Genomic DNA, 26,077 nt, shown 5'->3' with positions numbered 1-26,077 from the left:
GCCATGAGCTGTGGTGTAGGTCACAGACGTGGCTCGGATCTGGTGTTGCTGTGGCTGGGGTGTAGGCCGGTGGATAGAGCTCTGATTCGACCCCTGGCCTGGGAACCTCCATATGCCGAGGGTGCGGCCCTAAAAAAATAAATAAATAAAAGGACAAAAAGACAAAAAAAAAACTTAGACAGATAATCTAAGGGCAGGGGGAGCTTTTGACATAGTCTGGTGGGTTTAGGAAGGTCCCCTGCAAAATGACACTTAAGTGGAGACACAATAAACAAGCATGAGGAGTTAGCCAAGCAAAGCAGTGATCTTCCCCGGCAAAATGAATTGGGAAGCTTTCTGTGATGATTTAAATGGCTAATTGTGTTTTTTGGTGTTTGGTTTCTGCTGCTGCAGATGCCTGCCTTCTCTACCTCCTGGAGGTGATCCCACCCAGCTGCCTCTATACCCTGCCCTCCCTGAAGCCGAGGAGGCCCTCACCACACCACAGCTTTTCTAAATACTTGGCACTGTCTCTTACAAAGACCACTTTTTCTTTTCCTTCCTTTCTTTCTTTTTTAATATACTTTTTAAAAATCTTTTTGTCTTTTGTCTTTTTCTAAGGCTGCTCCCACGGCATAGGGAGGTTCCCAGGCCAGGGGTGGAGTCGGATCCATAGCCATTGGCCTACGCCAGAGCCACAGCAACTCGGGATCCGAGCCGATCCTGCAATGCCGGATCCTTAACCCAGTGAGCAAGGCCAGGGATGGAACCCGCAACCTCATTGTTCCTAGTCGGATTCATTAACCACTGAGCCACGACGGGAACTCCCTCTTTCTTTTTTTAAATTGAAGTATAGCTGCTTTACAATGTTTCAGGTGTACTAGCCAAGTGATTCATTTATACATACATACATATATGTATGCGTATTCTTTTTCAGATTCTTTTCCATTAAAAGTTTTTACAAGATGTTGAATATAGTTCCCTGTACTATACAGTAGGACCTGTTGTTTATCTATTTTATATACAGTACTGTATATCTGTTCATCTCGAATTCCCAATTTATCCTTCCACCCTCCTTTCCCCTTTGGTAACTGTAAGGTTTTTTTTTTTTTTTTCTGTTTTGGTTTGGTTTTTTAAATTTTATTGACGTAGAGTTGATGTACAATGTTGTGTTAATTTCTGCTATACAGTCAAGTGATTCAATTACACATATACGCAGATCCATTCCAATATGGGTCATCACAGAATATAGAATAGATTTCCCTGCGCAACACAGCAGGTCCCCATGGACCATCCATTCCACATACCATAGTGTGCATGTGCCATCCCAAGCTTCCGATCCTTCCCTCCCCCACTACCCTTTCCCTTTGGGAACCATAGGTTTGTTTTCTATGTCTGTGAGTCTGTTTCTGTTTTGTAAATAAGTTCATTTATATCATTTTTTTTAGATTCCCCATATAAGTGATATCATAGGGTGTTTGCCTTTCTCTGACTTACTTTACTTAGTATGATAATCTCTAGGTCCATCCATGTTGCTGCAAATGGCATTATTTCAGTCTTTTTTTGTGGCAGGGTAACATTCTGTTGTGTAAATATACCATATCTTTATCCATTTATCTGTTGATGGACACTTAGGTTGTTTCCATGTCTTGGCTATAGTAAATAGTGTTGTTACGAAAATTGGGTACATGATCAGTTTTTTTATGTGAAATGAACAAATATTTCTTCACTACTGAGTTTCAAGTATATGATACATTCAGACTCATTTTCTCTCAGAGAGCTGCAGAATAATGCAATAGCTCCATAAACCAGGGGTCAGCAGACTTTTCTTGAAGGGCCACATATGAAATATTTAGGCTTTGCAGACTGGATGGTCTCTGCTACAGCTATCCAACTCTGCACTTAAAGCACGCAATCAGCCAAAGACAATACAAGAGTTCCCGTTGTGGCTCAGTGGGTTGAGAATCCAACATAATGTCTATGAGGATGCAAGTTCAATCTCTGGCCTCGCTTAGCGGGTAAAGGATCTGACGTTGCCACAATCTGCAACATAAGCTGCAGACATGGCTCAGATCTGTGGCTGTGGCGTAGGCTGGCAGCTGCAGCTCCAATTTGACCCCTAGCCTAGGAACTTCCACATGCCGTGGTTGCAGCCTTAAAAACAAACAAACAGACCAAAACAAAAACAAAAACAAAAAAAATGAACAAATATTTCTTCACTACTGAGTTTCAAGTATATGATACATATACTTGAAACTCAAAAACTAGAGACTAAGTAGGTAAAGTGATTTGGAGAAAGAAGAAAGCAATGAAGACTAGAATAGTTTAACAGGTTTAATGGAAAAGCAGACCTTGTCTTTGAGGCGATTAGGTAGAAGAGATAAAGGAAAAGGTGTTGGGGGTTATTACTCCAGAAGGAGAAGTAGCAAAAATATTTTGGTCAGATACATCTTTATCAGACTCTATGCTTCTGCAAAATTTCCCTTTGGAAGCTGAGATTTTATTCAGGGAATCACCGTGAGGGGCAGGAGGGTGATGGTGAGAAGAGCCCTAGAGTTTTGCTTTCAAAAGCATTGCTTCTTTTCTTCCAGAGATACAGATGTGCACACAGTGGCCTCCCTGCTGAAGCTCTACCTCCGAGACCTCCCAGAACCAGTGGTTCCCTGGAGCCAGTATGAGGGGTTCCTGCTGTGTGGGCAGCTCATGAATGCAGATGAGGCAAAGGTTTGTATCTCAATAGAGTTAGTTGTCTTGCTTCGGAAGAAGGTGATGGTTGCAGGACACTCTGCCGATAGACAAACAACAGTGGATCAGGGACCCCGGAACTTTTGTTGAGATATTTTATCACGCTGGAACTTCCTCAGCAATAAAAGACCAATGAAGCCAATCATGGTGATAGCCTTCATGGGATGTAGCACTCTAGCAAAGAACTGGGCTATCATCAAATACCCCCAAATCACTTTAAAATTAGTATGAGAAGGAAGATGTTTCTGAGAAGGGTTTCAAGCAATGTGTTGGGGCGGAGACCCACTGAGACACAAAGATTGACCAACCTGGAGGGTAAGTGAGCGTTCTGAATGTTCTAGCTCTGGGATGACCATGCATGTCAGACATGGGCAGGCAATGGACATGTGGTCCAGAGAGAGGAAGGATGGGAGTTTTTCTTGGTTCATTTCAACTGCAACTGCCTGTAGGGTCTGTAGTCCTGTCTGCAGCATCACGCTTGCAGTGTTGCAGGTGGCATGCACAAGTTCAACCCAGGAGTCTTGATCCTTGTATAGATTATTTCCTTGAAGGCCTTATAGTCACCCATCACCACACTGGAGTCCTGTTCAACAAACTCACCAACCAGGAAAAGAAACTAATAAAACCCAGCCAACAATAATGAAACCTTTATGGTTTTTAACCAAGATTTGTGAAATTAAATGACTCACGAATGCTTTTGTGTTACACAGCTAACATAGAGGTCTACTTCCCCACTTTGGGGAAGGTAGTGTTTAGCACTACTATGTTAAAAGCTTTCTCTGGCAAAGTGGTGCATGGAAAAAACTGGCAGTGAATTTAACTTTGATCTTGCCGTTTAGCCAATGATGCGTCTTCTTTGAGACTCAGTTTATTTACTTAGACCAAGAGAACTTTCTGTAATGATGGAACTGTAACATAACTGCAGTATCCAGTGTGGTAACCACCAGCCATACATGGCCACTAGGGACTGGAAATGTGGTTGGTGCAACTGAGGAATCACATTTCTGATTTTATTTTATTATTTAAAAATTTGTACTTAAAGAGACATGTGTAACAAGTGGCTATTGGATGGCACAAGCTGAGGCAAATTTCATAATGACAGGATTGTTTTGAGGACTAAGGGGTATGTGTCACAAGTGAATGACATTTTACAATTATTGATTCTAGGGGTTTACTCTCTGCTTTTTTTTTTTTTTTTGTCTTTTTGCCATTTCTTGGGCCGCTCCCGTGGCATATGGAGGTTCCCAGGCTAGGGGTCGAATCGGAGCCGTAGCCACTGGCCTATGCCAGAGCCACAGCAACGCGGGATCTGAGCCGTGTCTGCAACCTACACCACAGCTCACGGCAACGCCGGATCGTTAACCCACCGAACAAGGGCAGGGATCGAACCCGCAACCTCATGTTTCCTAGTCAGATTCGTTAACCACTGCACCACGACGGGAACTCCCTATTCTCCGATTTATTTTAGAATTTGTTCTGTAGTATCCAGAAAAAGCTCTCTCTCTCTCCCATCTCTCTTTTAAATCATTGAAGAGATGGTGCTCTAGCCCTGGAACAAAGCAAAGCCACTTCTGTCCTGATGGAGAGAGAAGAGCCTCATGATCTGAGTAGACCCTGGCATAAGAAAAAAGGCGGTTTTATATTTCAACATTAGGAAAGGAAAAGCGTGACAGTGAGGCAGCTCACACACTAGAGCTGCTGTAGCTATTTTTCAAGCCCCCAGTTAGGTTGCATGATCTAGTATAGGATATTTTGTGTGTGATTCATGAATTTGGGGTGGGTTCGAAGAGGAGATGGAAAATCTCCTTTGTATAGTGTATCAGCTCACCTTTGCGAAAAGAATACAATTTCATGGAATTAGGTTTAAAAGCTGGCTGAAACAATGAACAGGTGGCATCTGGTCTCACTGCTTCAGAGAAAGTGAAGGAGGTCATGGATGCAATGCTGAGAGATTCTCACTCTTGAACTTCGCCCCTGAACTTCCTCGGTTTAGACCCACTTCTCCCAACTTTTCTCAATCCTGACATATTGGAGTGTTTCTAATCTAATGCACATCTGGACAGGGTGGGGGGATCACAGCCTCACTCGTAGGTGAAAATGTGTCAGGGGCAGTAGCTGGGAGGAGTGAGTCTCCAGCAATCTTGGCAATGAATTCACTTGACTTATTTGAAGAGGTGGGACTCAGTATGAAGCGGGTGTTCTAGATCCAGAGGTGTGGCACTGAGTCACCACCTGCAGGCTGACAGGCTGTGGGGTGCATTTTCTCAGGTTAGAGGAGGGTCTGTGTGTCTCACGTGCACTGGTGCCCTTTTGCAATGATGATGTGGCAGACCGTGATTTACACACCCTACAGGGCCACAGGTGAAAAGAACAAAGAAAACTCCCTGTTCTTCCTCTTCCTGGCACACGCTTTCCTTGTATGACTATCTCCTATCTTCGTGGTCCTCATGGACCTAGAATATTTGGACCTCTCACCTGTCCTCAGGTTGGTCTGTGTCCCAGCAAAACCATATTGCTTGAAGCCTGAGTTCTCAAAAATATCCTCCTTCTCTCAATAATTTTAAAGTGACTTGGGGGTGTTTGGTTCTAGTCTAATTCTTTTTATTTTTTGGTCATGCCCACAGCATGTGGAAGTCCCTGAGCCAAGGATTGAACCAGAGTCACAGCGGTGACACCCAAGTCCTTAACCACTAGACCACCAGGGAACTCCCACTGGTACAATTCTTTATTGGAGGGTTACATCTCTAGCATTCATCAGGCAAACCATTATTGTGAGTGTGGTTTGCAAACAGTTCTTGCCTTAGAGGGAGTTGGGGAAGAGGGGTATACTTTTAGACAAATAAAAAAATATACTGTACAAAACAATGAGCCTCTCTATGCTATTTTTGCAACTTCCTGTGGGCTTATAGTTATTTTAAAAGGAAAAGTTTCTTTAAAAAAGTGCACGAAACTATAGGAACAGGAGCGATTGCCAATGTGTGGCTTCTGCAAAGATACACCAATTAGGTTGCAGGGTCCCATTGCCGGCAAGAGAGCAGGCTCATTTACTGGTGTTCAAAATCTCTTCCCAGGCTCAGCAGGAGCTGGTGAAGCAGCTCTCCATCCTTCCTCGAGACAACTATAGCCTCCTGAGCTACATCTGCAGGTAAGAGCGCTCTGGTGTCCACACCACAGTTTTCAGCCTCACCAGAGAGAAGCCCTCTGTTAGAGGAGGAAAGAGTATCTCTGTGAACCCAAGAGATCCTGGTCCAACCTGTGGAAGGTCAGCTCTATTCACGCAGCACTGAGGTAGTTTCCTGTGTCCACAAGATTATTTAAAGGGTCCCCTGAAAATCTGATGGGCACATAAAATGAACATGCTTCCTCCTACAAGCCTGTCCCAGAGCTGCCCAGAGTCCTGGGACATGCATCAGAACCCCAAATCCTTATTCTATTTCTAGAGTTATCTCCCATATTCCTAACTCTGGACCATAATGTAGCATCCAGAGGCATTCATTCCAGGCCACTTTTTTTTTTTTTTTTTTAATGGCCATAACAGCATATGGAGTTATCCGGCCAGGGACTGAATCTGACCGGCAGCTGTAACCTACGCTATAGTTGTGGCAATGCCAGATCTTTTAACACACTGTGCTATGCCAGGGATCTAACCTGCACCTCTGCAGCAACTGGAACTGCTGCAGTTGAGTTCTTAACCCACTGTACTACAGTGGAAACTCCAAGGGCACCTTTCTTATTTCCGTTTCTGAGGACCTGCTGGATGCCATCTCTGTAGTAACATGTAGCATGTGGATTGATCCATATCTGGCTGAGTTGGGAGGCTGGATCTCCATGCCAGATATTACTGAAATTTATCTTTATTTTTTAAAATAATCTTTTGTAGATTCTAGGTTATGAAAGAGATACATGCTTGATTTGGAAACCAGGAGAGTACAAAATACTGTAAATTAATTAAAATGACCCCAAATCCCCTCGCCCAGCAAAAGTCACTATTAATACTTGAGTGTGTTTCCTTCTGAATGTTTTTATCTCTAGGCTAGACCTATGCATGCATCAATATGAATATAGGGAAACAAATTTTATACCAAATTAGAATTATATATATAATTGTATCCTGCTTTTTTTTGGCTAAATGCTGTACTATGAGCATTTTCCTATGTCATAAAATAAGATTATAAATGTTTCTATAATATCCCATAATGTTTCCTCATCTGGATACCCCACCACTTATTTGATAATTTCTCTGTATTCGGAATTTTATGTTGCTTCAGCCTATTCATTTACAAATAATTTTTAGAGAGTATTTAGAAATTCCTTAATGATATTCTCAAGGTTTTCTTTCTTCTTCTTCTTTTTTTTTTTTAAACAGCGAATCTGAGAGCTTCATGCCTCAAATGGGTAGAATTTCAGCAAAAATTCATTGTTAATTTTTAAGCACACACTGAGAACTCAAGATGCTTGGTGGTGTAACCTGAAAATGAGAGAAAGGAGGCACCATGAATTCCTATTTCTGAGACTTTCTCATGATAAAGTTTCCTTCTCTGAAGACTCATCTGGGACAGGTGCTTAGAGCCTGGGAAATAAACCTATCATGTCAAGATCAGGAGCCGTCAAACACCCATTTGATTCTTCTTATCTTTTCTTAGCCCCAGGAACCAGACCCTGCCTCCTAGCAAAGTGACTCTTCACCAACCCCGAACCCCAATGTCACCAACAGCAGCTGGGCTGCTTTGTCTCTCTTCTTCCTTAATCTTGAATCTTTCAGGGCTAAGCTCAATTCTTGTAGTCAGTGCAGACTGGTTCCATTCCTGAGACCAGAAGGAAAGAGTTGGGACCCGCCTCCAAGATTCGGTTTGTACCTGAAAGTGCTTCTTCCTGGCAACTTCTTATTTCCTATTCTTGGATTTCCTGGCTGTCCACAGGTTCCTCCACGAAATCCAGCTGAACTGTGGAGTTAACAAGATGAGCGTGGACAATCTGGCTACTGTAATTGGTGTGAATCTCATCAGGTCAAAAGTTGAAGACCCCGCTGTGATCATGAGAGGTATGGCTGGTCCCGTGGGGAAGGCAAGTGCAGAGGAAGTAACAGTGACACCACCACCAAACTGCTCTGCAACTCGCCAGGCATTTTCACTTGATGGTCTTGTCTGAGCTGTAAGACAGCCCTGTGAAATAATCATGGTAGCAATTATGTCCCTTTTCCAAGTCACAGCAGAGCAGAGACCGATTTACCAGTTGTCACATAGTAGGATAGCTAGCACGGAAATAGCCAATTTCTTAGTCTTCTATTACTTCTAAACATCCTTAGCCAGAGAGAGCAAACGAGTGTGATTTTATAAGGCACCTCACAAAAGGGCTACTTGTAGCGCTGTGCTGAAGAGCCTTCTGAGACGGTCTGTGTCTTTGTTCGGTGAACAAGAGTCTTTCCATAGAGTATGGTGTCTGCTATGGTGGGGAAGGCAGTGTGCCTGGCACACATTTGCTTTGTGTGCAGTAAGAAATCATATGTCATGGTGACGACCACATCAGGAGAGAAGGATGTCTTCATGTTCTTTCCTACCATATTTCCTATTTCCTGATCAAAGACCAATCCAGAGGATTATAGGTTGAAAATGACCCTCTTTTTTTTTTTTTTTTTTGTCTTTTTGCCTTTTCTAGGGCTGCTCCCATGGCATATGGAGGTTCCCAGGCTAGGGGTTGAATCAGAGCTGTAGCCACCGGCCTACACCAGAGGCACAGCAACGCCGGATCCTTAACCCACTGAGCAAGGCCAGGGATCAAACCTGCCACCTCATGGTTCCTAGTCAGATTTGTTAACCACGGAGCCACGACAGGAACTCCGAAAATGACCCTCTTTCACGCCACTCCTGTATCATTCTATCCCATTCCTTTCACCACAGTCCCATGCTCCCAGCAATTAAAAAGGATCCTCTGAGGAGCAAAATGAGGTCTTTTGGGGCTGTGTGGTTTTAGAGCCAAGTTTAGAGACATCCCATGGATGGACGCTCTTGAGGACTGCCTGCCCCTGGCCCTATGGTCCAGCACTACAAACCTCTTTCTTTTTTCTTTCAGGGACTCCTCAGATCCAAAGAGTGATGACCATGATGATCAGAGACCATGAAGTCCTCTTCCCCAAGTCTAAGGATGCACCCTTATCCCCTCCTGCCCCCAAAAACGACCCCAAGAAACCTCCAGTGGCACGAAGCTCTGTAGGCTGGGATGCCTCTGAGGACCCTCCAATTTCTAGGACAGACAGCATCAATAACATGGTAAGGTACAGAAAGCTTTCCTCCTTCTAAGCAACTCTTCCTTTAATCCAGCTCATTCTGTGTAAGAGCTGCTCTGGGGTGACAATGTGGGGAGTCCTGGGTGATGCTGTGGCAGTGAGCACAACTTGTACAGACCCATTTGAACGCATCTTAAAAGCCTGGCCTCTTGCAAAATCTAGTTTCAGTTGGCATCCTGGAGGTGGGGTTAGTGACGTGTGTGCCCATGCCCCGAAAGGCTAGGCAATGGCAGTCCTCACTGAAGCCCACCCGATAAGGGAAACCCTTTGGACTGCAGTCCAGGAAAGTTCAACAGGGAAATTATATACCACGGTGTAAATGTTTTAGGGAGAGTTGTTGAAAATTCCGGGTGAAAGTCTGGAGAGAACTGGTTTCCTGCTAAACCATGAAACGTGATTCTTTTCTCAGAGTATGTGATGTGTTTGTGGAATATTTCTCATTCCCTGATAAACTGTCTCAGCAATGTCAACCCCCTCGTTTGTACTGAGGGTTGGGGCTCACGTTCACAATGTCAAAAAACTCTGCACGCTCTGAAATGTAGACTATTTAAGGCCACTGATTTACAAAGCTTAAATATTTTTAGGTATTTATAGAGATAATTTTTTTAAAAGAATATGTGAACTTTTTATAGCAGCTTGATTCTTCACATGCAACCAAGAAATGAATTTGAAATTTCCGGTTGGCCAGCAAATGTCAATTGCCTTCAGTACTGTTAATCCTGAGGATGATTAAGAAAGAATTGAAAAAAAGGTAGTGGTGGGTGTGATTTTTCATGGATGATGCCTGTCTAGACACAGTGCATCTTGCTAATACTCTAAAATCAAATTAATGTTTCCAAATATTTGTATTTCATAGAATTAAATTATCCTAGCCGTCCTTTAGAGTAGCCATTGTTGTGCTCATTTGACAGGTTTCTGTATTTATTGTAACACTGTGAGCAGTAATGGGTAGGCACTGTGCTGGAGAACTTAGATAGATAGATCTGGAGTCCTCACCATTACTCTGTAGGGCAGAATTTATCATCCACATTTCATGGCAGAGACATTGAGGTTCAGGGAGGTTGACCAGCTGGCCGAAGGTGATGGCACTCGAAGAGTAAAGAGTGGGACTAAGATCTACTTTGTGTTGCAGGGCTCTCGTCCTTCTGACTCCAGGTGGGGCTGCTAAAGCAGGCGATGAGCTAGAAGCATTAGATGGACAGCCTGATTTTCTGATTTTACATTGAGGGCTCAATCTTTCTGTTTTTCTTTTTAATTTAATCTAAAATATAGACACATGATTCCAAAAAGTCAAAACAAAAGAAAAAGATGTGCATTTAGAACTCCTGCTCCCTCTGTTACCTCTCCCCACCTTATTCTTCCCTGCCTCTATTAGTTTCTTTTTATCCTTCCAGTATTCCTTTATGCAAATATAAGCAGATATGACTGTTAGTTATGTATCTTCCTTTTTATGCAAAGTGCAACATGCTCATACTTTATCTCTCTCTCTATACACACATACACATGCACACACACACACACTACTCTGAATCTTTAATTTTTCTATGCATCCTGGAGACCTTTTCATGTCAATACATAGCCAGCAACTTCATATAACCTCAGGTTTTTGGCAGGGATACGGTGTTTCATTCTGTGCTTGTACCATGATCTACTTACCCGACCCCTATAGATGAACAGGTTATTTTTATTCCTTTGTACCACAAATAAGGATGCAGTGAATTACGCTGACCATGATTCATTTCGTGTTCAAGCAGATATATGTCTGAGACAAATTCCCAGAAGTGGAATTGCTGAGTTAGAGAGTCAATAGATCTGTAATATGTAATTCTGATTAAACTTGTTAAATAGAGGTTGTGCCATTTTGTACTTCCATCAGCAATGCATAAAATTACCTATTTCCCTACAGTTTTACCTGCAGAGTGTGTTGTCAGAGTTTGGGGGGGTTGCCCATCTGATAGGTAAGAACTGGTATTTCAGTAATTTAAATCTTTTTTTTTTGTCTTTTTTTTTTAGGGCCTCACCCATGGCATATGGAAGTTCCCAGGCTAGGGGTCTAATCAGAGCTACAGCTGCTGGCCACAGCCACAGCCACAGCAATGCCAGATCTGAGCTGTGTCTGTGACCTACACCACAGCTCACAGCACACCGGATCCTTAACCCACTGAGCGAGGCCAGGGATTAAACCTGCAACCTCATGGTTCCTAGTCAGATTCATTTCCGCTGCGCCAAGATGGGAATTCCAGTAATTTAATCTTAATGTGACTTTCTCCTGTTACAAGAGAGTCCTAACATTTTTTCTTATGTGTAAGGGCTAGCTGCATTTTTCTTCCGTGAACTCCCTAATCTTGTTCTTTGCCTGTAGTTATATTGGTTTTTGGTCTTTTTCTATACAGTTTTTATGATTTTTGTATATTAGGGAGAGTAGCCTGTTGTCTGTGATATGCATTGCAAATATTTTTGTCACTTTGTCACTTCTTTTTGATTTAGCATTTGGTGATCACTGTTTTATTTTTAATTTGGGGGGGAAATCATAGAAATCCATGTGGGTTCAATTTATCAGACTTTTCTTTTCTGGCTTCTGGACTTTGGTCATAGGAAAGCCTCTGCATTCTAAGATTATGTAAAAAAAACTATTTTGGGGCCCTTACTGTAAGCAGTTGATTTTAGTCAACATTTCACTTCCAGAGCATGAGTTCCTTCAAGTGCAATATCCTTCTGAAAAATGCCACACAGGAGTTCCCGTTTGGCACAGTGGAAACGAATCTGACTAGGAACCATGAGGTTGTGGGTTCAATCCCTGGCCTCACTCAGTGGGTTAGGGATCCGGCGTTGCCGTGAGCTGTGGTGTAGGTTGCAGATGCAGCTTGGATCTGGCGTTGCTGTGGCTGTGGTGTCGGCTGGCAGCTGTAGCTCTGATTAGACCCCTAGCCTGGGAACCTCCATATGCTGCGGGTGCGGTCCTAAAAAGCCAAAAAAATAAAAGCCAAAAAAAAAAAAAATGCCGCACAGATAATCAACTAATGTGACAAGGGAAGAGATGGTTTTCTAGAATTTCATGGGTACAGCCAGGAGATACTTTCCTAATCCTTATCTTGGGAACATGACACGTATGGGTAAAACCCATGTAACATCTGTGGCTATTTTTTCCTAGACCAGCGACTCCGACGCAACCAGTCCTACTGGACAACGGCCAAATGATGAGTGTCTAGAAGACAGTATCAAAGCGTCCAAGGAAAAGCCAGGAGATTGGAAGATGCAATCCCGAAAAAGGACTCAGACACTCCCTAACCGGAAATGCTTCTTGACGTCAGCTTTGCAAGGTGCCAACAGCTGCAAAACGGAGGTCATTAAAAATGAGTTCTGCTCACCATCTTCGGAGGCGAAGGCAGGGGAAGGGCACAGGAGAACGATGTCTCAAGGTGTGCCACAGTTTTTCGATGCCCAGCGGACTTCCACCTATGATAATGTCCCTGCCCAGCCTGGGTCCCCTGGGGACAAAGCCGATGCACTGTCCTCCCAGGCCTATGACTCCAAGAGAGATGCTCCCGGCAGCCCAAACTCCGAAGCCAGGCCTGGGAAAAAGAACTCTGGAGAAGAGGAACTCGAATCTTTGCAGAGGATGTTGGTCCAGGAGCTGCGAAAGGAAATACAAACACAGAAGCAAATGTATGAGGAACAGATTAAAAAGTAAGTCACAGAGTTCCCATTGTGGCTCAGCAGGCTACAAAACTGACTAGTGTCCATGAGGATGCGGGTTTGATCCCTGGCCTTGCTCAGTAGGTAAAGGATCCAGCATTGCCGTAAGCTGTGGTGTAGGCCAGCAGCTGCAGCTCCGATTTGACCCCTAGCCTGAGAACTTCCGTATGCTGCAGGTGTGGCCCTAAAAAAAAAAAAAAAAAAAAAAAATTACCTGCAGAGGGGCCTGGGCAGCCACTCAACTTACATCTTAAAAGCAAAGGAGGAGTCTCTTGGTGGTGCAGAAGGTTAAGGATCTGGCATTGTTACTGCTGTGGTGTGGCTTCAATCTCATGCCACAAATGCAGCCAAAAAAAAAAAAACGGTAGGGACTGTTCTCCTCTGCCAAGGAAATGACATTACAAAACTTTAATTTGTAGAATAAAGTATCTACAGCAGTTGGGCCTAAAAAAGGAACAGGGTAAAGGGAATGAGGAGATGCATAAATTAGTGAAAACTCTAAGCTTTAGATTAAATTCATGAAAAGTTTAGTTTGTAGCTTAAGTAGCTCAATCAGCTTTTTCCAGATAGTGGGTCTTTAAGCATCCACATGCCTTAATAGATGAAGAGGAGCTTTTGAAGTTTTTCATATGAATGTCATTTGTCAACTCTACAAATATTTCTTGAGCACCTACTGTGTGCCAGACCCCATCCCATCCCAGCTGTTGGAAAACAGCACTAAACAAAACACACCAAAAGTCCCTTTGCTTCTAGACTGTTCCTTCTAGGGGGAACAGACAGACCATACAGATAGGTAATTAAAACCCGTGTTTTGTCTGATGGTAGGAAATGCTATAGAGAAAAATAAAGCAGGGCAGGAAGTTGGGGGGGTTCATCACGACAGGGGCTCCGATGTTAAATAGGCTGATTGGGTTGGGGAAGGCCTCACTGAGAAGGTGACATTCAAGCAAAGGCCTGGAGGAGAGGAGGGACCCAGGGAGGTCCTCCTGGGGTTTGGGGGAAGGGGTGAGGAAAGCAGGCCGGACAGAGAACCAAAGTGCAGAGGCCATGGAAGGAAGGGGCCTGGCCCAGGAAGAGCGGTGGTGGCTGGGACAGGGGAGTGATGGTTGTGAGGGAGCAGAGGATGCAGGAGGCCTGGTCAGCCACCCGAAAGCCTAAGAGGTGGAGCTTCTGAGCAGCCCGGACCTGACTGAGGCTTCCCCAGATCAGGGTCACTGGCTGCCCAGGACTTGGAGAGGAGCAAAACAGAAGCAGCAGCCACCATTTCACCCAAATCCCTAAGGTGCTCGGACACAATTTGTTTGCTTGAGGAGATCAACTATTTCCTTGAAATCTTTTTCATGCCACTGATTTTTTTCCTGAGAGGAAACCTCAGTCCAGGTTTGCCCACACTGATGCTAATCAAAAAGGAGTAAAATGTGAACCTGTTTTCCAACTGTGGGTACTTTTCAGCCCATTGAGACTCAGGTGCATGAAAGGAAGACTGTGGTGCGCCCGAGCCATTATTCCCAACAGGGGGCTGCCTGTCTAGAAGCATCATGTAGCTCTTTTGTTTAAGAACCAGGAATCAATTGTTTGCAGACTCTGGGGCTTGGGCAATGTCTTCCCAGTGACACAGCTTTGCGGTGACAAGGCAGCCCCGGGGAAGATGCCCAACTTGACAGAATGGGGGAGAACTGGCTGCTGCCGAGATGGCTGCTCCTGGTGAGGGAACAATGTCTTCTGAACGCACTGTCGGAGGGCGGGGAGCTCCCCGGCTCCCACCCCACCCTGCGGGGGTGGAGGAGATTGAACAGGCTTCAGTCCCTATTCCAAGCTTCGTGCTTCAGGCACTCCTTCTCATATAATCCCCTCAAGCGTCCCATGACATAGGTAATAGCCCCATCTCACAGCAGAAAGAAAGGTTCCCAGAGTATAAACAGGTTTGCAGAAGTTGCACAACTAATCGTGGGTGGGGCTGGGATTTGAACCTGGATCAGCCAGCCTCCTGAGCCCACTCATATCTCACCCCTCTGTTGGAGGTGGTGGTCAGGATCCAGCTTGGTGTCTCTCTTGAGACTTCCCCTAAATGAGAGGGATGTGGAGAGCTCAGAGAAGAAAACTAAATTTGCAGTGCATGGAAGTCCAGAGGAATGAGACGAATTTGGCTTTAAGAAGGAATAGGCAGGGGTAGGCAAGACTCCAAAGAGAGGCTATTATATGTAGGGCCAAGGCCACTGATGACAGACAGAAGCCAGGGATAGGCTCAAAGGGGAGCTCAGTCTCCATATAAAATGAGCAGGGCAGGAGTTCCCGTCGTGGCGCGGTGGTTAACGAATCCGACTTGGAATGATGAGGTTGCGGGTTCAGTCCCTGGCCTTGCTCAGTGGGTTGAGGATCTGGCATTGCTGTGAGCTGTGGTGTAGGTTGCAGACTCGGTTTGGATCCAGCATTGCTGTGGCTATAGGCCGGTGGCTACGGCTCCAATTTGACCCCTAGCCTGGGAACCTCCATATGCCGTGGGTGTGGCCCTAGAAAAGGCAAAAAGACAAAAAAAAAAAAAAAGAGCAGGACAGGAGTTCCCATCATGGCTCAGTGGAAACAAATCTGACTAGGATCCATGAGAATGCAGGTTCAATTCCTGGCCTCGCTCAGTGGGTTAAGGATCCCATGAACTGTGGTGTAGGTTGTACTAGTGACTTGGATCTGGCATTGCTGTGGCTGTGGTGTAGGCTGGCGGCTATAACTCCGATTGGACCCCTAGCCTGGGAACTTCCATATGCCATGGGTGTGGCCCTAAAAAAAAAAAAAAAAGAGTAGGGTAGCAGAGAGGCAGCACCTCACAGAATGAAATGTGAAGCAACTTTCCAATCACAGTCTCCTCACGGGCCTGAAATTCCCTCCTTTCGCTGAAACCTGGCCCATGTACTGATTCCTAAAAGTTAATTCAGCTTAGCCTGGGGAGGGGGACAGAGGGACACCTGAGACTAGACTAGGGAGTTGGTCAGTAACAGGGAAAGGCCTGGAAACTTAGGAATCCAACAGATCCTACACTTGGAGTGGGATTCAGATGCCAGGGTGGGATGGGCGGGACACTTGCTCCCAGTAGGCAGTGCCCTGTCTTTCTCCAAACCTGGATCCCAGGAGCCTTCATTAGAGAAGGTGCTGGTCTGTGCTCCACACTAAAGCAGGATGAGAATGTGCCTGCAGGCGCAAGTGCTGGGATCTGGATGGGGTTCCGTCATCAGTCAACATCTCCCCTCAGCAGGACAGAAGCAAGGTGCTTTTGGGGGTACAGATATTAGAGGTGGTCTCTTCATTCAAAGACTTTATGGTGTGATGGAACATATAAAACATCAAATGAGGAGTTCCCATTGTGGCTCAGTGGGTTAAGAACCCAATGCTGTCTCTCTGAGGCTGTGGGTTCGGGTCCCTGGTCTTGCTCAGTGGGGTTAAGGATGTGACTTCCAGCTTGGGAATTTCCATATGCCACAGATGCAGCCATAAAAAGAAGAGATAAACAAACCATAAAACGGCCTGAAAAACAATAGGAGAGATGGTACTGGATGGATGCTAAGTGACAAAAGAGGGCCTTGGACAGGCTCTGGGCATTCGGGTTTACTGGAAAGTCCCGCTGTTGGGGGTGGGCCGTACTCAGAGGCACAGGTTGGAGATGGGTCTTGTGATGCAGAAGGTAAAACGGACAGAGGAGGTTGTGGGCAAGGCTGGGGGGAGCATCCAGTGGTCACGCCCTGTCCTTTCATTCTTTTCTTTCCTTCCTTGCAGCCTTGAGAAGGAAAATTACGATGTCTGGACTAAGGTGGTGAGGCTCAATGAGGAACTGGAGAAGGAGAAGAAGAAGTCTGCAGCCTTGGAAATCAGCCTCCGCAACGTGGAGCGCTCCCTGGAGGACGTGGAGAGGAGGAACAAGGCCTTGGAAGAGGAAGTCAAGGAATTTGTCCAGTCGATGAAGGAGCCCAAGACCAACGCTTGAGGGTCCCAGGAGCACCAGAGGGACCGCCCTGCAAAGACCCAGCACTGCTCCCTTTCTCAGTGCTACCTGAGGACTGGGTAGCAGCGTGACTTCCTTAAGAGGCAGAGGACATGTGGGGGGAAACATCACATTTCCCAGGAAATAAATCAGTGGAGTTTGCAGGAGGCTGAGTGACCGGAAACTTGAATGGACCTCTCTGAGCCCCTGGGGCTGTATTAGAAAGGATTGCATGCTTCCCCCGGTCTTGGGCTGAGTGCAGAGGCACCTCCCATGGCTGGATGGTTGTATCTACTGGAGACTTTGACCCAGGCCACAGGCCAGGACTCAGGCAACAGGCTGCCCCCAATCGAGGCTAGACTGAGGCGTTCGCTCTTTGTTTCCAGTGTGGAACCACCCACCTAGTCAGATGGCCTCTGGGTGTCTCTGAGACACAGGGCTAGGAAGGGATAGCCAGCTCTTCAGTTGGCCATGGTGCGCTGTGTTCTGGGCACCTACTGAAGCCACCACCCCATTCTGCCACCCCCACCATGGTGCACACGCTCCAGGGTTGGAAAGTCAAAATTAGTGTTAGATGAAGACAAAGCAAACAATAAACTGTATTTATGAAAGCAGCATCAACTAGAAAATTGTATTCAAATAAAGGGGGAAAAAAAAAAGCAGCAGCAGCAGGACTGTTGGTAATCCATACAACTCTTCTAGGAGAGTAAAAGGCTTCCCTGCCTTGGGACAGATGCACCCTCTCTGGGCACGTGGCCTGATGAACAAGGCACAGGCCACCTTCCAACCCCATTTGCCTTTCAAAAGCCACAGTGGCAAAGGGCGGGCCCGCTGTGGTGGGACTTCCTTAGAGGCTGCTTGGGGGTGTGGCTCCAAACAATAACTTTGGTTTCTGCTTCACCAAAATGCAGCTGATTTTACCCTGTAAAGGCCCCTGAGGCACTAGAGAAAAGCTGGAAGATGAGCTTTTCCAGCCAAAAGCTGACTTTTCCTTCCACATTAAGCCAGGCTGGCAGAGGCCCCGGTGAGGCCCCAGGCTGGCTAGGTAGCATGGGGGAGTCTTTAGTGGTTTCCGTCGTTGTTCTAGTTAGGTGGTCTCCAAGCTCTTTTGACCATGTACCCCCTCAACAGAAAATATTTGAGCATACACCCGCCCAACCTAGGTATATTTATTTATTTATAAATTATATATCATAAAACATACACAGGACAGAAATTGATCGATGAGGAGATACAAACCAATACAAGGAGATATTCTCAAGTGTGCTTTCAGGTCTGGAGACCTCCGGCCCAGTTTCCCAGCAGGTGATACCTGTATCAATGTTATATGTATTTGGTCCCATTGCTCCCATAAATTTCCTTGAGCTCTTGAAGCCACGCTGCTGAATCAGTGGTTTGGAAACTCTAGTCACCACAGTGAGAGTTTAGGTTTTCCCAGCATCTGTGTCTCTTCTGTTACTCCTTTTTTTTTCCTTCCTTTGTTTTCTGCTTTTTGCTCATCTGCTCTGTGTTCCTTCACTCTGCTAATTGGCCCCTGCCCTCGGCCATGAGGTATTACTCACATGGCAAAGAGGATGGATGGACTGGGGTTGTGGGATGGGAATCTGTGTTTCTCAGTCTTGTTCTGCCCACCTTCAGCCCCCTGAGGACCAGACTGACAGAGGACAAGGATGACATCGAGAGCATCCTTGCAGGGGTCTGCTGACAGAAGATTGGGAGGCGGGGAGACTGATGTAGAACTTTATTAAATAGAGCAATAAAATATTTGATATCCTGGGCTTTGCTTTTCAGTTACAGGGTAGCAAACGTAGAAATGCTTCCTGACACCGAATGTGCTCTGATGAGTGTCTGCAGCTCTGCCAGGAGTGGGTGCCGTGTCCTCCCAAGGGCTCCTCATGTTCACCCTTCAGATGCTAATAGAGACTTGAGTACAGAAGTAGCCGGCTCTGCAGTTCCAAAGGGGAACCCTTGTTTGAAGGCACAAAGAGGAAGTCCTGAGGCCTGTTTGTTTGGGGGTCTGTGTTTTAGGACCTTGCTGGGCCTGGGAGAGAGAGCTTGGGCTGCGTGTAAGGCTCTCATCGGAACCCCAAGCCCCCTACCTGGTCAGGCAATGCCTCTCGTTCCACGCCTCCTGCCAGGACCGCAAGATAACAGAGTGACCTTCCAGTTTCGGAAGCTGGGGTGTCAATTCATCTTCACAAGGAGGAGGGAACTGTCCGGCCCAAGCTGCCACTACCTGCTCCTTGGTCACCCTCTCTATGAGGAGGACACGTGACCGAGTTTTTGCAGGACCCTAGGCCCTCATGAGTCCAAGGAAGGGCCGGGGAAGAAGATGGGGGGTCTAATGATGGTGACCTCTGTCCCCTTCCCCCCATAAAAGGCCACCTATGCGATGCATGGCAGCATAGCTCCAGGCCTCACCTGGATCTGGGAGGCAGTTTCTGGGAGGCAGAACCTGATTGACCAATGTCATTGATGCCGTGTTGAACCCTGGAGCTTCCACCGTTTACTTTCAAAGCCCTCCCACAGGCAGGATCTACTGAATCTGCCTTTTTCCAGCCACTGACCCCCTTCATTGTCCCCCCTCTTCTACCTGCACAGGTACTGAGACGTCAAAAGTTCTGCCGTATGCACGTGACCTATTTATTTATTTATTTCTTGACCGCCCCATGGCATATGGAGTTCCTGAGCCAGGGATCAGATCTCAGCCTTTGTGACTTATGCCACAGCTGTGGCAATGCCAGATCCTTTAACCCACTGTGCCAGGCCGAGGATCGAACACGTGTCCTGGTCCTGCAGAGACGCCACTAATCCCCTTGCGCCACAGCGGGAATGCCCACAGAACACACTTTAAAACCCCTTGCCTCTTCCCACTAGCATTCTTCATTTCCTTACAGCCTCAAGCATGGCACACATCAGGGCTTTTTCGCCTAAGTGTGAGGCAGAGCTGATGGTTTTTCCACCCATTTCTGTGCTGAGTAGGATGTTTTGTACTAGGGGCTTAGCCACAATGCTTCCTGTCGTCATCCGCTTGGGTTGCTCTAAGAAAATACCACAGACCAGGCGTGGTATTTATTTTTCACAGTTCTGGAGGCTGGAGTCTGAGATCAGGGTCAGGCGAGGATTCTCTTCCGGGTCACAGATTTCTCCTTGTATCCGCCCATGGCAGAAGCGGGTAGAGAGCTCTGTGGGGCCTCTTTCATGAGACATGAATGCCATCCGTGAGGGCTCCACCCTTATGACTTACCTCCCAAAGGCCATATCTCCTAATACCATCATTTCAGGGGGTTAGGAATTCCACATAGGAATTTGGGGGGGGGGGGACACAAATGTTCAGCCAGAGCAATTCTCTTCCAATGGGTTTTGGTCCATCTGTGCCCTGGTGAGATGGAGCGTGACATGACAAGGACAGAGCCTGCAGAGATGCAAGCAGCAAATGCTTTTGTTGTTGTTGCTCTGACCAGTTCTTTAAGTCCCACGCAGAGACCATCGAGAAGGGGAGGACAAGGGGCACCAGGGCACAGCAGCTGGTGGCTGGGCTCCCGGCTTGAGATGGGAGGATGTGTGTGCGCTGACGTTGTGTAAACTTCCACATTCCACCACTTCCTCTGCATCAGCGGTCAGGCGGTATGCTTGCCAGGAGCAGAGCTCTCTCATCGCAGCAACTACTCCTGCAATTCAAACTGGCTGCCTTTACAGGAACTACATGGAAGCTTTCATCCTGTAAGAGAAGGCTGCGTGAAGCTGAGGCCGCGAGGATGGAGATGCAGCTGTTGCTCAAGGCTGGCATCTTGTCAGCAACAGAGAGCTGCTGTGTGACGTCAAACAGGGAACGAGCAGAGAATACCAACATGGACATGCAATGCCAACATCTCTTTCCTGGGATGCCCAAAAACTATCTTAGGACCATAGAACCACAACACTGGAAGATACCCTTGAACTTGTCTATTTAACCTGTGCATTTAGTGGATGGTGAAACCAAGATTCAGAGACAAGGGAGTTGCCGGGGTTCACGCAGCGATGAGGAAGGGGATTAAAGTTAGATGGTTTCTGAGGGTTCCTCTGAGCATTGTTCAGTGATTCTTTCGACTCTTGGGTTCTACCTGAGAGTTCTCCCCCTCAGGCCATGACCACCCTGTGAAACTCATTAAACGTAAGCTAGTAAGCTTCTAGAATATAGAACTGGACTGAATTCTTGATCACAACCAAGACCCACCTAACCTTTTCCACCTCCTCTGCAATGACCAATGCTGTCCTAAGACTGTGGTTCTCAGTCTTGGCTGCTCAATAGAATCTCCTTAAGGATCTGATATTCAGATCCTACCCCATATCAACTAAATCAGAATCTTGGGGGTATTGCCTAAGACATTTTTTCTTAAAAAAAAAAAAGTCCTGGGAGTTTCTGCTGTGGCACAGTGGGTTAAGGATTTGGCATTGCCACAGCTGTGGCATAGGTCACAGCTGCAGTTTGGATTCTATCCTTTCCTCAGGAACTTACGTATGCTGCAGGTGCATCAGAAAAAGAAAAAGAAAACAAGAACCTTTCCAGTTAATTCTAATATTCAGACAGCATTGCTAAACTGCTAAGTTTGGCTCAACTCGTGACTAATGTTAATATTAAATCTATCCACTCTCCTCTCCCATCTCTACTCAACACAGTTACACTCTCTGACCTCCCTACTTGCTGGATTATCACGTGTACACTCTTTTAGGATAAGAAGTGCCTACAAGTTAGAAAATGGATTTCTGTTATAAACCCATTTTTCAGATGGGGAAAACTGAGCCTGAAGAAACCAAACAATTTCAATGTAACAGTAGCTGAGTCACGAATAAATCCAAGGCATTTGGGACAGCTCCCCTCCCCACAACACATCAGATACCAATTGCAAGTCCATGTTGCTACCTGTACCTCTGACCCACAGAAGTTTCCAATACCCCATTGGTTAATTAGCTAGAGCGGCTCACAGAATTCAGAGAAACATTTTACTCACTAGTCACTGGTTTATTATAAAAGGACATAACTCAGAAACCGCCAGATGGAAGAGATACATTCTGCAGGGCACATAGGAAGGGGCTTGGAGCTTCCACCATCTCCTGGTATTCTCCACGCATGCGCCAACCCCGAAGCTCTCTTGTTGTCTGGGGCTTCATGAAGGCTTCATTCCATAATCACAACTGATTAGATCATTGTCCATTGGTGACTGAACTCCATCTCCAGCCCCTCTCCCCTCCCTGTGTAAATGGTGAGACCAAGGGTATGGAGCACTGAATTGGCCCTGGGGATTGCTACCTTTCTTCTTTTCCTGGCATGCCTATTTAAACGGTTATTTTCACCTTCCATCAAATGTACAGTTTAATACCTATAATTTATATCCATGTGTGAAATTAAAACTGATAATTATTATGATGGTAATAATCACTAACATTTGTTGGGTGCTGAATATCACCTGCTTTTTTGGTATTAGCTGAGTTAATCCTAACAATACCCCTGGAACTCGACAGCCCTATCCCCCTTTTATAGCAAAATAAACTTGCTTCTGCTTTTCACCTGCCTTTTACTGTGACTCTGCAAACTGTCTCGTGTTCAGAGGAGGACACTTTTCTGACAGCTTCTGGGGTGAGAGATGGAGTTGGGCCCTATATGGACACTTCAGTCTCTGGTAATTGGGTGAATTGTTCTTCTGACGAATTGACTTGGCAAATGAGTCTGCTTCACATACTGAGAGCCAAGTTTGGCCAACTGGAAACAGAGATTTACTGGAAGCCACCGTCAAGCATAAGGGAAGTTCACACCTGAGAGGAAGAGAGTGGGTACAAGGCAAGGCTCAAGAAGCTACCGGTGGCCCACTCCTGCCACTAGTGGGAGCTCTAGGTTCATGCCTCCATCAGCTGGAGGTTGGGCTAGATTATGGGGTAAGGATGTTTTGGTGGGGCCTTGGCCTAGGGGATGAGAGGCTGAGGTCTAAACCCTCCCCTGCAGTGTTGCCTTCTCAGAGTCTTGTGACTCTGCACAGCTGGTTTGGCAAGAGAGGCCACCTCTTCATTTCCTTACGCATTGTGAGTGTAAAAGACACAGATCTCTTCATGGGGGCCCAGGGCACAGATGCCAGAGAGCCTGCTTCTAGGCTATAAACTTCTGCTTCCCTGGGAACCAGCCAAAAGGCATTTATCCTAAAAGTCCCAGATATTCACCCTGGCTCAGCCTCTAGGATTTATAGCAAAAGCCTTATTGAATGGAGGAGGCTTTCTTGGAGAGCCCCCTCTGAACATGGTCCCTGAGAATCAGAGGTAACAAGGAGATGCTGAGGTGGGTAAGGGCACCCTTGACCCTCTTGGATGCATCTCATTAAGACTAACATGATTGAAGTTCCTGTTGCAGCTCAGCAGGCTAAGGATGTTTCTGTGGGATGTGGGTTGGATCCCTGGCCTTGCACAGTGGGTTAAGGATCCTGTGTTGCTGCAAACTGTGGTATAGGTCATAGATGCAGCTCAGATCTATGTTGCCATAGCTGTGGTACAGACCATCAGGGGCAGCTCCAATTTGACCCCTAGCCTGGGAACTTCCATATGCCACAGGTGCAGCCCTAAAAAAGAAAAGAAAAGACTGACATTGTTATTTTTAGTTCCCCAATTTGGGACATACTGTTTTTTTCCGGCATCTAGGTCATTGTTTTAAGAAGGATGGTGCTGAGTACAATTCTAGACTTGCAGCTGCCAGAGGAAACAGCTGCCGAGACCCAAAGGTGGATAGATCCTCCCCTCAGTCCTGAGGGCCACACGCTGGTTTTACTTCACTGCACTTACATTGTAGTTTATAGCAATGCATGTTGGGTAGGATTAATTGATTAATGTTGGGGTCATTCACAAACCTGTAGACTTAGAGGGCACAGACCATTCCTACTGCATTTACGTCTGATCCTCAGTGCTCAGCAGAGTTCCTGGTCCACCGTGAGTTGATTACTGGGGAGATTCCCAAACTGTGTGAGGTATTGCCCTAGGAGCCACAGAAAACTCCCAAACCCACCACAATATTTTGAGCTTTTGAGGGAAACACAGAGACGCTCAACATCCACGGGACTGGCGACAGACTACCAGCTTCAGCATCAGGTCACTGGCATTCCTTTCAATGACATCAAATCTTTGGGATCTGGGCTTTTGTTTGTTGCTCTGATGAAATGCAAGTGCAGTGCAAAAACCAACGTGAAACTGGAAACAAGAGAGGCGGGGTCCCATCTGATTCCAAAGTGTGAGAAACGGGGCACCACCACCAAGAGCACGTGTTCCTCTAAGGACTGTAATTACAAAAGGTTTTTAAGTCGAATGCATACATCATTATGTACATCCCTGGAAAGGAAAACCCTTGCATTAACATTCTCATCCTGGAGCTCCTTATGTTATTTAAAAATGAAATTTTAAAAGTATATGGCGTTCCGGGCGTGGCGCAGCAGAAACAAATCCGACTAGGAACCATGAGGTTGCAGGTTCGATCCTTGGCCTCACTCAGTGGGTTAAGAATCGGCATTACTGTGAGCTGTGGTGTAGGGCGCAGATATGGCTCGGATCTGGCGGTGCTGTGGCTGTGGTGCAGTCTAGCAGCTGTAGCTCCGATTAGACTCTTAGCCTGGGAATCTGTATGCTGCAGATGCGGCCTGAAAAAAAAAAGTAAGGTATTATTTTTCTTTCAATGTATGTGTATTTTTTTTTAAAAAACACAGCTACAGAGTAGTTAAGACACAAATACTAATTAATTGTCTGGACTTAATGACTTAGTAAAAGGTACCATGAGGTTTTGTGTTTTCTGTTTACTGAGAGATCCTGAACCATGAACTGAGAAGTTTGGGGAACCTTGGGTTTAGTCAATATTTATTGATTGACTGACTGATGGCCTCAGGATCACAATTCTGCATTTTAATACTTTACCTACAAAGTAATTCAAAGGAAAAAGAATAAGCCCCCTGGATGAAATAAGCACCCGAGAACAGCACTGCGGTTTTCCTCACGGAGAAGAACTTTCTGTCACTGACTCTGAGCAACTTCCTCTTTACTGAACACTTCACCATTAGCCAGGCCCTAAACTTCCATTTATTTCCTTTTAACACAAGCTCACTTAATCCTCCTGGCAACCTGTTGAGGGAGATTGTTGCTCATATTTACACAGGAGGAAAATAGCCCAAAGAGGGTGAGTAGCTAATAAAAGATTCAAAAGCAGATTTGCTTTTTTTTTTTGTCTTTTTGCCTTTTCTTGAGCCATTCCCTCCTGGCATATGGAGGTTCCCAGGCCTACGCCAGAGCCACAGCAATTCGGGATCCGAGTTGCATCTGCAACCTATACCATTGCTCACAGCAACGTCAGATCCTTAAACCACTGAGCAAGGGCAGGGATCGAACCCACAACCTCATGGTTCCTAGTCGGATTTGTTAACCACTGTGCCATGATGGGAACTCCGAAAGCAGATTTGCTTTATCTTAACCCCCATTCTCTTAATCATGATGATGATGATGATGATAAATTTAGATAATTTGTCATGATTAGCTATAATTTTAGCTACTTATGCTTGTATTGTTATTGCTAAAATTTAAACTTTAATAATATGCTAGATGTTGTGTGAGCAGTTTACATAGGTCATTCCCTTTAATGATAATAAAATCTCTAGAAGTAGGTGTTATTAAAATGAGGACTCCTATTTTACTAAATAAACACGTAAACAACCGAATGAAGGTTTGGCGAAGTCACGTGACTAACCCAGGCATCTCACCGCTATTGCTAGTAGAAACAGGTTTTGAATTCAATCCGTGCTCCATGCTAATCATGCTGGCACAATACAAGGAAGCCTTGGAGAAAACTTGCTTAATGACTTAAAGGCCAGTAATAGTTACAGATGTCAAAGGCACGGGGTAGAGGAGTTCCCCAGTGGCCCAGCAGTTAAGAGTTGCCTGTGGCACAGGTTGAATCCCTAGTCCAGGAACTTCCACATGCCATAGGCACAACCAAAAAAATTTAAATAGCAGGGCAGATAGAGAAAGAAGGCTCATTCCATGCCGGTGTGCTTTGGTGTAGCGCTGTGTGGTACAGTCCCAAATAAGCTGGAAGTTTCGAGAAATGTGATGTCAAAGGAAGCCAAGCTTCTCTAAGAGTCAACATCTCTTTTTAGAGGACTTGCATAGCTATCTGGGAGCATGTGGTCCTTTGAGAACCGAAGTACTTAATCTCAGTAGGGACTTCAGTGCTTTTGGGGAGGTATCTGTGTTGAAGTCTCGTGGATGGGGCATCCTTGGTGCTCCTTCTCATCCCACCTTCTCCTGAAATCACCTGTGTGGTGTACTGAAGGACAGGTACTCCCAAGAAAAGCAAAATAAAGAAAAATAAAAGATCGCGCCTTCTCTATTCCACAGTGACAAACAGG

General features: G+C 45.8%; 1 protein-coding gene across 5 annotated transcripts in view; it reads left to right on the top strand.

Moving 5' to 3' along the window:
• Positions 1–18,450, top strand: part of ARHGAP25 (Rho GTPase activating protein 25) — a 93,870-nt gene extending 75,420 nt beyond the window's left edge. For all 5 annotated transcript variants that reach the window (XM_047781889.1, XM_047781888.1, XM_047781887.1 and 2 more), the window contains 6 exons: positions 2,571–2,703; positions 5,796–5,869; positions 7,644–7,765; positions 8,794–8,990; positions 12,159–12,694; positions 16,469–18,450. In XM_047781889.1, the coding sequence (XP_047637845.1) occupies positions 2,571–2,703; positions 5,796–5,869; positions 7,644–7,765; positions 8,794–8,990; positions 12,159–12,694; positions 16,469–16,676 (1,270 nt within the window). In that variant the 3' untranslated portion in view covers positions 16,677–18,450. The remainder of the gene's footprint in view (positions 1–2,570; positions 2,704–5,795; positions 5,870–7,643; positions 7,766–8,793; positions 8,991–12,158; positions 12,695–16,468) is intronic.
• Positions 18,451–26,077: the final 7,627 nt, after the last annotated feature.

This window comes from Phacochoerus africanus, chromosome 5 (assembly GCF_016906955.1).
Source record: "Phacochoerus africanus isolate WHEZ1 chromosome 5, ROS_Pafr_v1, whole genome shotgun sequence".
In the NCBI taxonomy this organism is placed as follows: Eukaryota; Metazoa; Chordata; class Mammalia; order Artiodactyla; family Suidae; genus Phacochoerus; species Phacochoerus africanus.
Note: the sequence above shows the minus strand (reverse complement) of the source record. Positions and strands in the feature narration are given on the sequence as shown.